Here is a 16,188-nt window from a genome sequence, read left to right on the forward strand (position 1 = left end):
TTGTGAACTATCCGAGACACCCGGGAGCATGTTAGAACTGCAGATTATTGACCCTTTTCTTCATCGACCTGATGAATCGTTCTGGGATGGGGCCCAAGAATCTGTTAAAACCTACTCTCTAGGTGATTCTTTTTTTTCTGCTTAGTGAAGCACTGTTATTGGGCTTTTGTAAGAAGTTTGACTTTTATTTTATTGTGAATAAAATTGGAAGTGGTAAAAGGCTTTGAGCAGAGGAGTGAGTGCCCTGTATCCTTGCCATTTCTCAGGATTCTCTTCAGCTCCTTGGAGGAACAGACTAGTTTTATGTTTTGCATATTTCACATTGCTTTGCATTAAAATAAGGGGATTTGATAAAAATTATTTCTTTTCCTTCTAATCCCCATATGCAATCAACCACCCAGGCCTGTTGCTTCTTCTGCCTAATTTAGGGTGGTTTCTTATAAGGTATGTGCCGCTTTCTAGTCTCTTGGCTTCTAGTTCATGGGCCAAGATTGGGGAAGCACTATGTTGCCTCAAAGAATGCAATATTAGTGTATCTTAGAGCATGTAAGAAAAATGCTTTTAGAGATGGAGGGTAGATTTAGGAGGGAGCATCATTCTGCTGCCTTTTCCCTCTTTATTTCTTATCGGTCATTGGGAAGAGATAGTGCCCCCGCCCCCGCTTCAGATGGTGGCATCCTAGTTTGCCAGCCATCTTCCTTTTCTCCAGCTGTGTGCTTTCCCTGGGCAGTGGTTTCAGCTACTCACTGTAGTCTGATAATTTACACTTGTAGCTCCAGCCAAGACCCCTCTCCTGAATTACAAATCCACAGTTCTGTTCACCTGCTGTTATTTCTGAGATAGTATGCAAACGCCTGCGAACTTTCCCAAATTCCACTGACTCTCGAGGTGGCCTGAGCTCCGTCCATGGCTTTAGATACATCTGTTTGCTGACACCTTCTGTATGTTAGCCTCCAGCTTGGACCTCTTTACTTGAAGCTCAGACTCTTAACAATATGCAATTTCCACTTGACATGCCCACTTGGATGTCCACGGTGAACTCACTCTTCAGGCCTCCCCCGACCTCTTGCCCCAGTCCTTCTGCCTCAGTAGGTGACACCTACCTTTGGTCAGCCACTCAGGCCAAGAGCCTTGGAGTCATCCTCGACTCCTGTCTTTCTCTCATTCCCCACAACCAATTCAAAGGCAAGTCCTGCAGTCTCTCCAGAGTGGATCTAGCTAGGATCTGACCACGTCTCACCGCCTCCGCTGCCGTCACCTTGTCCTGATCTGCGCTTTCTGAGTCTGGAATATGTAATAGCTTGCTGACTGGTCTCGCTGTTTCTGCCCTTAACCCCTGCAGTGTGCTCTCCACCCAGCAACTGTAGTGATCCTTTCAAAACGTAAGTCATTCCGCTGCTCAAAACCCTCGGCGGCTTCCAGTCATGCATAGGAAAAGCCACAGTCCTTGGGGGCCTGTGAGGCTCTGCGTGGCCTCCCCGATCCTCCCTGCTCCCACTGCCCCGGGCGCTGCGGTCACACTTGCCCCCAGCCTCTCCAACACTTGCCGTTCCCTCTACTCACAGGGCCCCGCCCCCGGGCCCGCATGGCTTATTCCTCACTCTTTCCAGTCTTCAGTCAAGTGTCACCTCTCGGGATGCCTTTGATTACTCAACATGGAACAGGAGCCCTGTCGCTTTGTTCCCTTCTTTACACTGCTTAGTTTTTCTTCACAGCACATCTGACCACCTGACTCCATCCATCTACTCGTTTGTTGTCTGTCTACTCTTAGCTGATTGTAGAGCTTCCTGTTCCCTGCCTTCTCCCCGCTAGGCACCAAAACAGTGCCTAGCACAGAGCTGGCACTCAGATACTTGTCGGGTGAGTGGACCTTGTTGTCTCCTCCCCGTTTACCTGAACTTTATTCCGGAACCCATCCTTTATTCCTGATGCAGCTGGTGGTATGGGTTGTGGTTGGTTGGTTTTACCCTGTGTCTCATATCTCCTACTTTCTACTTTAGGTTTGTAGTGACTTATAACTCTATTGGCCTGGAGAACTGAACTGCTCTCTTGGCTATGTTGTCATGTACAGGTTTGAAATTCTAAAGTTATTGTTCCAGTGCCTGATTGAAGGGGTCTGGGTCTGATTTTTTTTCTCTTGTTTGCACGTTCTCTTCATCTGCCTGGTTGGGGCATTTAGTCCTGGACATGATGGTGCATGGAATGATAGTCAGCTGCAAGAAATGGCCCAGCTGAGGATTAAACACCAAGAAGAACTGACTGAATTACACAAGAAACGTGGGGAGGTAAAGATAGCTCCTCTCCTCGTCTGTCTTGGGGCTCGGGGGGTGGGGCAGGCACTCCCACTGGAATTTGCAGCCATCCTGGCTACAAACAGCATCACCAGCTCTATCTGTGGGAATGAAACAACAGAAAAGATGTGAGACCTCTGTCAGTAGGTGGGCAAGCCATTGAGATAACAACCAGGTTGTCATGCTCCAAGATGGCATGAAAGGTATAAGTGGAGAAACATAGAAAGAAGCTTACTCCTTGATTGACTGAAAGTCTTAACTAATACCTTCATAAAGCGTGAAACCTGTAATTTCAGAAAAATTCATTAGGAAGAATCAAGTCCTGGGCTGTGTTTACGCTGGGTGGTGGCCTAATGGCAAGTTATGAAAAAGTGCAACTTACCATCACTTCAGCTGAATTGATTATCAGCTAAGGAGTCGGAAAAGGTAGCTGGGGTGGAGGGGTAGCCAGGCGTTCTCAGCAGGAACCTGGCAGTCACCTGGAGCGTTGCTCGTCTATCCAAGGCTGCCTTCAACAGGGAAAGCGCACACCGTGCCCCTGCGCAGCCCCGCTGGCCCTTCTCCTCTCGGCCACCCAGCTCGTTTCTTCTTGGTGCCTTGGCCCCACCACACAGGCACCTGTTTTTTCTTTAAAGTAACCTGCAGTTATGAGTTTCCAACTGAGGTCCTAAAATCTCTTGTTTATGAAAGTGTTCTTCTTTACCCCCAGTTAGCTCAGTTGGTGATTGACCTGAATAACCAGATGCAGCAGAAGGACAAGGAGATGCAGATGAATGAAGCCAAGTGAGTAGAGAGCACGCTGCCTTCGGGACTGGTCGTGGGATCTCACTCCCTGTTCCACTGTACTCTCGTGAGCGGGGCCAGTGGTGATCGGTGGCAAACAGTAGCCACACTGGGCTCAGCACAAGTTTCGTTTCTGTGCATACATAGCCTGGGGTCCTTTTCTACCCACTGAGGATGGAAAAGGCAAGCAGAGTGCCCTCCGTCCTCCAGGGCCCCAGCACACCCCTGAGAAGTCAGCTTCGCTCTTGGAAGTGTCCCTGAGGCATTCACAGTTCTCCCCATGGCCGTTGCCTGGGGGAGCAGGTGTCTTCTGTGGTGGGGATGGGACCAAGATAGCCCAGTGCCTGGCCATTGGGAACGGGGATGAGTTTGTGGGCAGGGTTGTTCTTGATCTGGGAGAAGGCTACCGGACAAGATAAACGGACTCCAAATCCTAGGATCTTTGAGCTGGAGGGGAGCCTGGGTTTCATCTGTGCCTTTTCCCTTACTCTGCAGAGAGGGCTCTCTAGAGGCTTAGAAAGGTGGGGAGCCTGCTCAGGCGTTCACACTCAGTGAGTGGTAGAGAGGATGGAATGCACAAGATACCCAGCCTCCTTTTAATCTCCCATTACTACGGTATTTCAGCATCAAAAGCTCCCTCTTCCTTCCCATCCTGCTTTTCTGAAAGGTACTTTAACTAGTCATTCATAGTCTGGATGAATTTTGCCCTAGGTGTTTCCTCTCCATTAATAGGATTGTCCTGTAAACCCCTGGGGCTGGGCTTGGCCAAGTGAGGTGCCTGCTATGATGGCTGAGGTCATTGTTGGTGCCCAAGCTCACACAGCTCTTGTGCAGTATCCCTCTCCCGTCGTGTTTTCAGAATCGCAGAATGCTTGCAAACCATCTCTGATCTCGAGACCGAGTGCCTGGAACTACGCACTAAGCTTCAGGACCTTGAAAGAGCCAACCAGACCCTGAAGGATGAATACGATGCCCTGCAGATCACTTTCACTGCCCTGGAGGAGAAACTGAGGAAGACTACTGAGGAGAACCAGGAGCTGGTCACCAGATGGATGGCTGAGAAAGCCCAGGAAGCTAATCGCTTAAATGCAGAGAATGAGAAGGATTCGAGGTGGGAGATGAATCGGCAGTCAGTGATTTCCATTGTTTAATAAAGTCGAACCTAGTTCTTAGAAAAGAAAGAAACCAACCTGGCAGCTCTGACCACAGGGTGGGGGCACCAGGAAGCACTAACAAAATTAGAAATAGTAGTGGTGGGTGTCAAAGAGATTTGCATTTATAAGAACACTCTTACAGCTGAGCAAAGGATTACCTCCCAAAAGGGCTTTGGCCCATTGCTGTTTTTGCCAGCGAATTCTTTCCGTGTTTCAAGAAGAAAAGCTAGTTCTTGAACAGTGTAAATTAAACCAGAATTAGGAAATGCTTATAATCCCACCCCCACCCCACCCCCGCCACCCCATTTTGTAAAACTATTCCAACCCATAGCAAAAACTCTGATCTGGCTAGTGTACAAGAAGACCAGCCTCACTAGTAATGAGTTCAAAAGGTTAGAACATTTTATTTTAAATCCCCACATCAGTAGTTTAGAATTTGAAAAGATTATTGTAGTTTATCTAAAAGAATAAATACATGGAATAGGAAAGAGCCTTAAAGAATAACAAAGAGCCCTAATCTTACCAAATAATATGTGCAAAAAGATTTCGAAATCTGTGTAAAAACGGAAACCAAAAGGTAGAAGTAAAAAATGTCACACTCTGCTGTTTGTTTTATGAAAAATTCCTAAGTAGGAGTATTGGAGGACTTTCTAAACATTAAAAGGAATGGTAGCTTTTCCAGTAAGCGGCCTGAGGTGACCTCTAAAAATGGTTTGCTATTCACTTGACCCAGAAAACCCCACAAAATCATGCAAGTCAAGAGGTTCAGATCTTCATGTTCACTTTAAGAACACTTGTGAAACTGCCCAGGCCATTAAGGGTATGCATATCCGAAAAACCACCAAGTGTCTGAAGGATGTCACTTTAAAGAAGTAACGTGTGCCGTTCCGTCGTTACAGTGGTGGAGTTGGTAGGTGTACCCAGGCCAAATAGTGGGGCTGGACACAGGGTTGGTGGCCCAAAAAGAGTGTTGAATTTTTGCTGCACATGCTCAAAAACGCAGAGTAATGCTGAACTTAAGGGCTTAGATGTAGATTCTCTGGTCATTGAGCACATCCAGGTGAACAAAGCCCACAAGATGCGGCGTAGGACTTACAGAGCTCATGGTCGGATCAACCCATACATGAGCTCTCCCTGCCACACTGAGATGATCCTTACTGAAAAAGAACAGATTGTTCCTAAACCAGAAGGGGAGGTTGCCCAGAAGAAAATGATATCCCAGAAGAAACTGAAGAAACAAAAATTTATGGCCCGGGAATAAATGCCGCAAAAAATAAATGCAAATAAAAGTGAAGAAAAAACACCAAAGAAAAAAAAAAAAGTAATGGTAATAAAGAATGGACTGTATAAAAATTGTAGGTTTCTTAACATCGAAGAACACTATAAAACAAGCAAATAGGCTATGCTATTATGAAATATATATCCTTAGTACAGAGTCAGTAAGGAACAGGTGAGCATTCAGACAGAGGGATGTAAAGCATAGATGGTTCATAAAAGCAGTGGACGAGCTCAGTGAATCTGGTAAAAAGGACTGTGGGGAGGAAGGTGGGACGGGCCTCTCACGTTGCTGATGTGAAGGCTGCTTCTCTAAGCAACCCCTGGAGGGCCCCGGGGATGGCAGGCATCTGAAAATGGTTCCCACTTGTTGGACTTCATCCTCAGTGATGAGCTTTGTTCACAAGTACGATTTTCTGATAGTCCATTATTCACAGTAGTGAAAAATTAGAAGCGGTATATCCCTTGGTGGGGGGAAGAAATTGTGATATTTTCATACAGTGGGATTTTGCAAAGTCTTTTCAAAGTATATATATGTCTTAAGTTTGTATGAAGAAAAAGTGAGCTGTCCTTATGTTCTTTCTGTCTCATGTTTAAGTAAAATTGTGTGGCTTGCATGTGGAGCTCTTAGGCAGCTTAGGGGTGGTAAGGACACCGGGGTTCCCTGGAAGTCATTGGGCTCCGGGCTGAGAGCCTGCCTGAGGGAGAAGTGGGCAGGCGTGTGGTTATGCAGAGGGAGAGCCCTTGATCATCACCGTGGACAAGAACAACCCACACTTTCTAGTGAAAATGGGGGGTGAGGCACATTACATCCTGCCCTTGTTCCGTCCTTTGGAATGCTTTCCTAGGAATATACCATTGCACGTATTACCATCTGATTGCATGTGTGGGACCTGGGGATTCTTTTCGTTACTTGACTCAACTAGTTCCTCCTTCTTAGAAGCCTCCCCCCTTCCTGCCAATTTCCCAGATTAGATGTCCTTTCTCTCCTAGCAGCTTTTGTTGCCCTGGGTCATAGTGGAGCACTGTTTTTTGAAGTAGCTGCTTGTGTTCCGTCTCTCTCGCAAGGCTGGGGTGTGTCCCCACAGGCAGGCACGGTGGCTGCTGTGTAAGAAGCTGTCAGCATTAAAGAAGGACGTTTGTGCTGTTGTAATGAAGGCTGGGCTGCAGGTGTTTTTACTCCTTGCAGACAGGTGCCTTTCCTTTAGAGGAGTGTTACACACCCCGCACCGGGATTCTGCTTTCCCCTCAAAGACAGTTTATAGGTCATCTATTCCAGCTAAGAAAAATTTGTTAACCTGTAATTTTTGTCACTTGTCCTGTAAAACTGACTCTTCATCTTCAAGGTATAAGATTAAGAGTGTAAGGCACTTTTTCAAGCTAGAGCCTCATCCCATCCCAGATTCTGATGTGCCACCTACAAGGCCTTTGCCCTATTTTGAGAATGATCACTATGGTAGAAACTTTTCTAAAAACTTAGAAAAGTTGTTTTTTAATTTAGAAAAAATTTTTAAAATTCCAGCAGAACTCTTGACCTGAGCTCGGTAGCAGTGCTAGAGTTCTGGGTTGGGGGTCCTCCACAGCGAGGGCAAAAATGACAGATAGAGGTGAACTTGCCATGGAAAAGAGAGGGAGACCAAGTTTAAAGGTTAGGAAGCTCCTGAATTGAGGACTTGGGAAGGAAAGACAAAAATGGTTCAGAGAGGGGAGAGAGTGGAAGCGACTGCTGACCACATTAAAATTTTGCTGCAGCCAGGACTTGCATGTCCAGCCCTAGTAAACTGAAGCCTTGTACATTTTGATGACTCAAGAATCTCACAATACCTCAGTTTCCTCGTCTATAAAATGGGAGTCATAGTACTTAACCTCAAAAAGTTTGTTATAAGTGTTAAATGAGTTAAATTCTGTAAAATAATAAAACCATGCCAGGTACAAGTAAATTTTTATTACTATTCATGCTCTTGATATGTTAGTGTGAGACTGTTTACTTCAGAAAACTAAGTCTCGACCATGACTAACCCTGGATAAACCTGATGCATGTTTCTGTCCTGAGAGGCCCTGGGTCCCCACAGGCAGGCTTCTCCATTGTTGGTTCACTGCTCTCTCTAATCCCTCCTAGGGCTTTGCTCTGAAATCCATTATAATAGGATCCTTGCTGAAGTTACAGTTGTGGATTTGGGACTTCGGGTATCTAGGGTAGTGGTCACTTTAAGTGCATTGAATATTCAAATGTGTTGCTAGTAGTTTTTTGAGAGCCAAAACCCCACGCTTTCTTTAAGTAGACATAAATAGTGGGCTTTTTTTTTTTTTTTTTAATAGGAGGCGGCAAGCCCGGCTGCAGAAGGAGCTCGCAGAAGCAGCAAAGGAACCTCTCCCAGCTGAGCAGTGAGTAGAGATGTACAAATCAAAACTTTGCTCGTAGTAATTTGATTTGCTATTTTGAAATAGTCTTATAATATTCTGTTTCTATAAAACCATTTTACAAAATGTAGAAGGAAAGCGAGAAGACTTAGGGCAGAAAATAAAAAACACCCATTACCTTCCAGAAAGTTGTTCCAGTTTATACTCATTAGCTGTGAGTGTGAATTCTGACTTCCTCCACCCTTAACCAGTGACAGCCTCGCTGTTTTCCTGTTGAGACCGACCTGTTTTCTGCCTCTGGTTGGAGCTGTTGCAGTGTGATGCTGGGCTGGGGTTCTGTCTCTTGCTCTCTCCTTGGTTTGTGGCTTCAAGTGGAGCTTGGGCAAACCTTTGAAGCCTAAGTAAAAACTGGGATCTCCTGGAACAAAAGCAATTGAGTCAATATGGAGTTTTTCCTAATCTGGAATTGGGTGGAGGGTCTTCCCTGAGATTTGAAGCTTTGTTTTCAGAGCAGTGGGTATTTTAGTGACTAAATTCCCTTTGCTCTGGTTCAGGATGTGGGGTCTTCTCCCTCATTGAAATAGATTCTGGAATATAGTGTTAAGAGTTATGATCTTCTATTTTTTTAAATGTTGCTTGCTTCCTTGTAAATGGAGGGGAGTGGTTTAAATTCACTCAGGAGTCATCTGCCAGACAAAGGTCTTGATTTATAAGAAAACAAATCTCATACCAAGCCTTTGCTTTAGATGTAGCCTGTGTGCATAATTTCTATACTCTTCACATGTAGAAAATGAATCTCAGGTGTATTTGCCCAAAGCTACAAAGTAGCTAAATAGTTGACCTGGAAATGAGATTTGGTTCCTTAAAAATAACAGCTTATAAAAGCATTATTTGTCTGCCTCTTACTGGCCAGCATAAACAGGTGACTAGGTGTAGAAAGGTCCGGCATCCTACCCCAAATCACAAAGGAAATGGCAGAGACAGGGTGGAAACCTAAGGGTGTCTGACTATAAAGGCCTGTTCTTAATCTCTGTTCTTTCCTAAAAGTAGAGTTTCTAGGTGAAAGGACATTAACACCTTTGAAAGGTTTTGCTAACGCGTTACCAGATGCTGGTATTTTCTCGTGGTCCTGGGCCTTTGCACTGTTCCAAGTACCTTTATAACTATGCAGCTCTATCTAAAACAAACCATTTACATAGGCTCCGCTCACGTTCGTTACTCTTGCCATCTCTGCTGTTCTGTTGTTACCCTTGGGCGGACACAAGTGACCCGCAGACCACAACTGAGAAGAGAAGAAAGCCCAGCCTGTTCTCTGTCTTCAGGCCCGCCTTTGTTCTCCTCTAATCCTGGCCAAGACTGGGTTCAGTTACACGGGACCCTAGAATCAATAGCCAAGGAAAATAAATTTACTTGAACTTGGTTTAACTTACTTGGTAACAAGTTCTGAAGTGTATATTTACATAATCCAGATAATTAATCGTGGAAAAATCTCTCAAGTTCTTATGAATCCAAACATTTGGTAATAAAGTCTTGGGTTATTAGATTTTATTATTTTACTTCTCCATGAAGATCGCAACTCGGTAGGAGGTCATTAAGACCAAAATAATTACTTGCCTTCCCCGCAACCGGGAAAACAGGGAGGAAGGGGAATTCCAGAGGAGCTTTGCATCCGGTGGGATAAACACCAGCAAAGGAGCATGGGCCTGTGACTTGACTATCTCATGTGTAGTATAATGGACTCTCTAAAATGTCAGAAACAGCAAATACCCAGAGTTATGCTTAAACATAAGCCTCAAATACCTAGAGTCAAAAATGAATTATGTTTAGATTTTGCTTTCCTGTCTTTTACTATTAAAGTAGTATTTAGAACTGGGTTGTTTTATGTACCCGTTGACTTCATTGCCCTTTTAGCAGTCCCATTTTCTTATTGACTTGGATCTTCTCCCTATCCTGGCATTTTCTTGTACACCATAGCTGCCCCTAGCTGTTCTCTGTGTTATTCAGCCCGTCTCATGGGAACTGTTGCGTAGTGAGTGCTGCAGTCCAATTTTTGGCATGCGGGAGCCCTTTAGCTACAAACCAGCCTTCTGATGAGAAAAATCTACCTTAGTACTGGTTATGTGATTATAGGCTTAATAAGCCACTATTTCATTGCTTTCCAAGTGGGAGCTGTGTTTGGACCTAAAAAGAGCAAAAGCTCACTTCTAAAGTTATTTTCAGTTGGAATTCTGGATTTGACTTGAACAGATTGTTTCTTCGCTGTTGCTCAGACAGCAGCTCCTTTTTCTCCAGAGAAGCCTTGACTGCCTCTGTCACAGCCAAGTCACGTAGGCCGTGTGTGATTAGGAAATGGTGTTGGTGTCGGCCTTTGCAGAGCAGACTCATCACAAAGCTCCTGTTCAGCAGAATCAAAGACTCAGCCTCTTGCCCTTCTTTCCAGGGATGATGACATTGAAGTCCTTGTGGATGAAACCTCCGATCACGCTGAGGAGGCCTCTCCGGTGCGGGCGGTCAGCAGAGCAGCCACGTGAGTAGACGGGCTGTGCCAGGGGCGGAGAGCTCGAGCAGCCGCCCGGCAGCATGTTTGTGGGCGGGGCCAGGGAACGGTGCGGCGCCCCCAGCTGGAACGTGCAGCCCTGCCCGCTCAGCCGTGGGGCTCGTGGGCTCCAGGGTGTCTCCGTCTTTCTCGGGTCGCCTCTGCTTAGTAGGAGGCTAGCCGTCCCTTAGTGCCACCACCAGCTGTGAAGAGAAGCAGAAAAAAGTGTAGTGGCTTTCTGAAAGATGGACCTTGTTAGGCAGGGTGATTGTTTAGATCGTACTGCTTAATTCTTACTAGGGCTCCAGGATATTTTTTCTTTTCTTTTTTTAATTTGCCAAAACAGGAGGAAAAGAATGGGATTGGTCATTAACCACTAGAAGTTGTCATTAGGTCACTTAGACAGTTCATCCTCTAAAGCATTATTTCCAGGGAAGTTAATTTAGTGCTAGGGAACCGTATTTCTTTTGAAACTTCAAGGCTGGGTTTTCCCTCCTACCTTCCCAGTGCTTTCTGGTGGTTCAGTACTGTGAGGGGCTCTCGGCTGGGGTTTGGGAGCTCATTGGGAAACACACTTCCAGGTACTGTTGTGGACTGTTTTTGATTGATAATTTGGGCAAAATGTTTCTAAGGTTTAAACCTATCCTCCCCTCCTCTTTAGTAAGCGACTCTCGCAGCCTGCTGGAGGCCTTCTGGATTCTATCACTAATATCTTTGGGTAGGTTAGAAAACCTTCACCTTTCCTTGATAATATGTGTATAAATATACCTGAGTACATGTACATGATTTGTTGTCGTTTTTTAAACGTGCGCCAGAATTTCAGTGCAGAGTATACAGATGCCTTAATTTCAGCTTTTCATTTAGCTTCTTCCTTTTTTCCTCAACTTCCTTTTTCTTAATCTCGCTGCGTGCTGATCTCTGGCCTTACCCTTTAGTCTGTCCGAGTCTCCCCTTTTGGGACATCACTCTTCTGATGCTGCCAGGTGAAAATATTATCCTCTCTTAGCCCAGCATGCAAGTGTGGGTTGTTGATAATTATGCTGATCACTGCTTCACTACACCAATCATCACGTGTACGTGTGCTAATAACCAGGATGCTTTGCATGCTCCTAGGAATGCTGTCTGCCCTCTGAGACGGGCGAATCGGCTGAGCTCTGTACAGTAATCAAGCCCTGGTCGCTCTTTCTTTTGGCATGTGTTCAGCTCCACCTTGACCACAAGTGTACGCTGAGGATGACTGTAACCAGGCATAGGAATCATCTGAGAACAGTTTTATGAAAATACCAACGAGCTCCCTCTGAGCTAGCGGTTACATTAAGTTGAGAACATGTGTAGCTGTTTGTTGACGGGGGCAGCAGTTGTTCAGGATTGCTTTTCAGTGTTGAGTTTTGGAGTCCGTGAGTGAGCGAAAGGGAGAGTACGGGTAAGTGCTGGCTGTCTTTCCAGTTGTCACTGAGTGAGGTTGCTTCTGATTTGGGGAATCGTTCTGTGGTTTGGAGGGTCTAGAAGGGAAGAGAAGCTATTGATAAAAGATGTCTTTGAATCGCTTCTGAGAGTCTGGTGGACAGTAAGCCTGTGCCATCCTGATGTTTTCCTTTATGTTACTTCTTAGGAGGCGCTCTGTGTCTTCCTTTCCAGTTCCCCAGGATAACGTGGATACTCATCCTGGCTCTAGTAAAGAAGTGAGGGTGCCAACGACTGCGATGTGTGTCTTCGTAAGTATGATTTATCCCCAGAGCCCACCAAGCTTCATAAAGAAACAGAGCCTGACAAAGGACCCTTTCTCCTGCTGCAGCTAAGCTTTCTATTATTGTTTTGTTCATATGGAACTTTTGTACCTGTTGGCTGTCTGATAGAAAGGATTGATTATATTTTGATAAGCAAAGCAAAATTGCTTTGATAAGGTAAGTAAAATTAGTGTATTTTGCTTCTCTTCAGAGAACAGAATTTATTTGCAGCCACCCTCTGTAATGTAGGACTGGCTGAGAGGATGGGTAGCGTGACGGGGTGGGGCAAGGGGAGAGCTAATTTGGGATGGTGAGGAATTAGAGAATAATTCATGCAATTGTTGTCACCAGTTGGCTCCAATTTAGAGTTTCTAGTCACTGGTCTGTTTTGGAAGGTCAGTAGGGCAGCTCTTGGCTTCACAAATTATACTCAGGTCCATGTGACTTCTGACCATTAGGAGCACATAGCTGGAAGCCGGAGACACTCCTGGGCAGAAGCCACTGTGATACCACGGCTGTCAGCTGGAGTGTGGAGCTGGGTCCTAGTACTAAAGGATAATCCGGATCCTGGCTGGGGTAATTGAGCGGACATGCAACCGGCCTGGGGAATTGTAGAGTCCCTGGCTCAGGGCTAGCAAATGGGGTGGAGGATGGAAGAATAGAGCAAAGCCCAAATAGTTGGGTTAACTCTTGGGTTTCGTGGGGTGAGTGGGAGGAGCTGATGTTCGGGGAGAGAAAGGCTTGCTGTAAAAGTGGGACGGAGTTTATATGGGGGGAGCTTTCAGTTCCAGGCGTAGAGAGGAACTTTAATGGTTATTTCCATACAGTGAACTGGCTGAGCGATTAGCCACCTTGGTCGTTGTAAAGAGAGTCCTGCTGTGGATGAGGAGTTGGGCGGGGGACCATTAAGGCCCCTTCCCGCTCCACTCCCGTGATTCTCTAACAGGGCTGGGCACCTCGGAGGTCAATGATGATTGGTAAAAGGTCTGATTGCACTTAATGTCACATTCCCTTCCCTGCCCTCAGCTCCCAGCAGCCCATTTTTTCCCTCCTGTCACATTTAAGTTGTGTGTATGGGGTAATGGAGCAGCTGATAATTTGGGATTCTGTCAGTGTGTGTTTCTGAGAGTGAGCAGTGCACAGCTGACAAGCATCCAACAGAACCGGCCGTACAGGAGATTGATGAGAGGCAGCCATGGTTGTGATGGTGCATGATCTCAAGTTTTCAATCTGAGACCTCCAAAGTAGAAAGGTATCATTACAAAGAAAACGGAATTGTATGGAGGTAAAAAGTTTGATCCCCTGTCAGACAGCTTTTCAGCACTGGGACACGAGAGGGTGGAGAGAAAGCAGATCAAGCAAAGTAATAATAAATCATGTTTATATTCCAGTCAGTTCATGAGTCACATTCTCAATATTTCAGGCACCTTTTTCAGTCCCAAGCAAATGTGAAGATCAGATTTTGTATTCCCAAAATGACCTTTTAGGCAAGTGATTGATGACAGGTTTATGGATCTAGTATTTATAATTCATGTATTGCAGGGTCCCCCGCCCCTGGCTTTTGATTATGGAAATTTTCAAATATAAGCAGAAGTAGAGAGTAAAGGAACTTCCTGGACATCCTCCTGTCGGGCGGCTTCAGTCAGTCACGTTTGCCAATCTTATCTGCCCCCCACCCCACGCCCACACTTTTGCTGGAGCAACTTAAAGCAAATCTCATAGTATTTCATTCATAAATATTTCAGTATCCATGGTCTTTTAAGAGAGGAGATTATAGTCATGTCTAGTATTCTCTCTTCCCATTCTGGGATGGGGTGCTTTTTATTTGGTTTCCTTTCTCATCTTGAACACAAATGCCACCGCCTTTTCAGATCATGTGTTCCAATATGGATGCCATTCTCAGACATCTCCCTGTGAAGAATTTAAGTTCTGCCAAAATAACACCTGCTACTTTTGTCGAAGGCCGAGTCATGGTCGGGCACATTCCTAGCTCACGAAACCTGCAGAAGTCCATTTTCATAGACCAGCAAACTGAGGCTTTGGGAAGTGAAGGAACTTGGCAGAGGCCTCACTGCTAGTACACGTAGTGCCGTGTTGTTTCCAGAAAGAACTACCTGGGATTCTACTCTTAACACTGATGGGTGGCAGTGGGACCGGCATCTCCTCATATCAGGATGTATTCGTATCAGGGAGACCGAAAGAAAGGCTTTTTAAAAAACAAAAGGCTTTTTTTTAAAAAAAAAAAAAAAGTCACGAGAAGCCATGCTATACCTTAATTTGATACGTAGTTTAACATGTGGTATTAATGCAGTCTGGGCCAGAAGAGGCAGTTAACCGTAGGCTTACTTTTAAGCTCTTAAGGTCATAGTACAGTATAGATTGAAATTACATTATTCTTAGAAGAAGGAAAATGAATGCAAAGACAAACTTTAGGCAATTAGTTTACACAGATTTTGAATGCTTTTTAAGAAGGTTGCACTGCGTTTAAAAAAATAGAACTGTAACTATAAGAATTTAATGATAATAGAATCAGGAGACCCTGGGCTAGGAACCCAAGTTTGTGATTGGGTCCTCTGTTTAATGACAGGTGTTTAACCTTTGGTTAGGGGTCCAGAGTGTTCATCGGTATTGCGCCCTTTCTTCTTGGGAATGACAGGGGTTGGGTTTGAGACAGGGCACTTGTCTTGCAGGACGCTCATGATGGGGAGGTCAATGCTGTGCAGTTCAGTCCGGGTTCCCGGCTCCTGGCCACGGGAGGCATGGATCGGAGGGTGAAGCTCTGGGAAGTGTTCGGAGGTGAGATCTCGCTGGAGTGAGAAACAGAAAGAAGCTGTGTCGGTGACATCTGGTTGGCCTTGCTTTCACGCAGTCTTTGAATTGTTCCTCTTCTTGAAACATACAGTATTTTGTGTGAGGCATCATCTGACCAAAGCATTATTACCCTCTCAGTTATCCTTTACAGCTGATACAGCCAAGTAGATGTTTGCTCTGGGTTTCCAAGTAGACCTGAGAATGCTGTTGAGTTACAGATATGTTAGCGTTTGTGTTTTCTCAAATACGTAATGACCAGGGAATCTTCCAAGACAGTACAGGTTTTAGAAGGAAAATAAAAAATCTTATAGTCATGGACTCTACAATTAAATTACACATCAAGCTGTGGTTTATGCATTTAATAATGCCAGTGGCCATAGCCTAGCAAAAAATGACTGGCATCGTATCTAAGCTTGAGAATAAACAGAGGGGTGTATCATCTAGGAAAATGTATTTAACAAATAGCTTATTGGACAAGGATTCTAAAATCAAGACTGAAGTCTCTTTGATTAGACATTGTTTCAGGAATGACCTCAGAGTACTCAAAATGGGATGGCATTAAAACAGGAAATGAGAGTTAGTGAAACCCTCTCCCAGAATCCTGAACATGGGCATAGCCCACTTTCAACATTTTGATATTCAGTTAAATATACATGTATTTTTAGTAAGCAAGGTCGGGGAATTTCCCTGGAAGTCCAGGGGTTAGGACTCCGGGCTTTCACTGCCAAGGGCCCGAGTTCATTCCCTGGTCAGGGAACCAAGATCCCACAAGCCACACAGCACAACCAAAAAATAGTAATTAGGCAAGGTCAAAGGATAGACTGAAGGGTTTTATAGGAACCACTTTGTCCGGTTTCCATACTTGCAGCACATACATGCTCACTCTCCAACAATAAATAGCACCATCATACCTTTCTCTACTTTATTTCCTCTGATCCTCACAATAGCCCTGTGCCGTTAGGTGGGTATCACCCCTGTTTGACAGATGAAAACTCAGAGACACTACTTGATTTACATGGTTGATTTACGTGGACAGGGAGTCGTGGAACCTGGGACCTGAGCTTGAGTGTTAAGACTGTAGATGCCTTGCTTTTTCCAAAACAGCCTCCTCTGAGCTATAGACCTGCTGAAGAAGCATGTGTGTTACTACTACTTTTTTTATATATAAATTGATTGATTGATTGATTTTTGGCTGCATTGGGTCTTCATTGCTGCCCATGGGCTTTCTCTAGTTGTGGAGAGCAGGGGCT

At 45.1% G+C, this 16,188-nt stretch overlaps 1 protein-coding gene and 1 pseudogene across 5 annotated transcripts in view; both read left to right on the top strand.

Moving 5' to 3' along the window:
- Positions 1–16,188, top strand: part of ATG16L1 (autophagy related 16 like 1) — a 46,704-nt gene that overhangs the window by 5,714 nt on the left and 24,802 nt on the right. For 2 of the 4 annotated variants that reach the window (XM_081242736.1, XM_081242738.1), the window contains exons 3-10: positions 2,180–2,285; positions 3,001–3,074; positions 3,934–4,185; positions 7,823–7,888; positions 10,305–10,391; positions 11,062–11,118; positions 12,013–12,115; positions 14,818–14,923. In XM_081242736.1, coding sequence (XP_081098862.1) covers positions 2,180–2,285; positions 3,001–3,074; positions 3,934–4,185; positions 7,823–7,888; positions 10,305–10,391; positions 11,062–11,118; positions 12,013–12,115; positions 14,818–14,923 — 851 coding nt within the window. The remainder of the gene's footprint in view (positions 1–2,179; positions 2,286–3,000; positions 3,075–3,933; positions 4,186–7,822; positions 7,889–10,304; positions 10,392–11,061; positions 11,119–12,012; positions 12,116–14,817; positions 14,924–16,188) is intronic. The other 2 variants (XM_081242737.1, XM_081242739.1) reach the window with 2 other exon arrangements.
- On the top strand, positions 4,196–6,230 carry LOC308621890 (large ribosomal subunit protein uL22-like; annotated as a pseudogene). The gene has a single exon. The product of its transcript is annotated as a large ribosomal subunit protein uL22-like (transcript).

This window comes from Mesoplodon bidens (genome assembly GCF_964165515.1).
Source record: "Mesoplodon bidens genome assembly, chromosome: 8".
NCBI lineage: Eukaryota > Metazoa > Chordata > Mammalia > Artiodactyla > Ziphiidae > Mesoplodon > Mesoplodon bidens.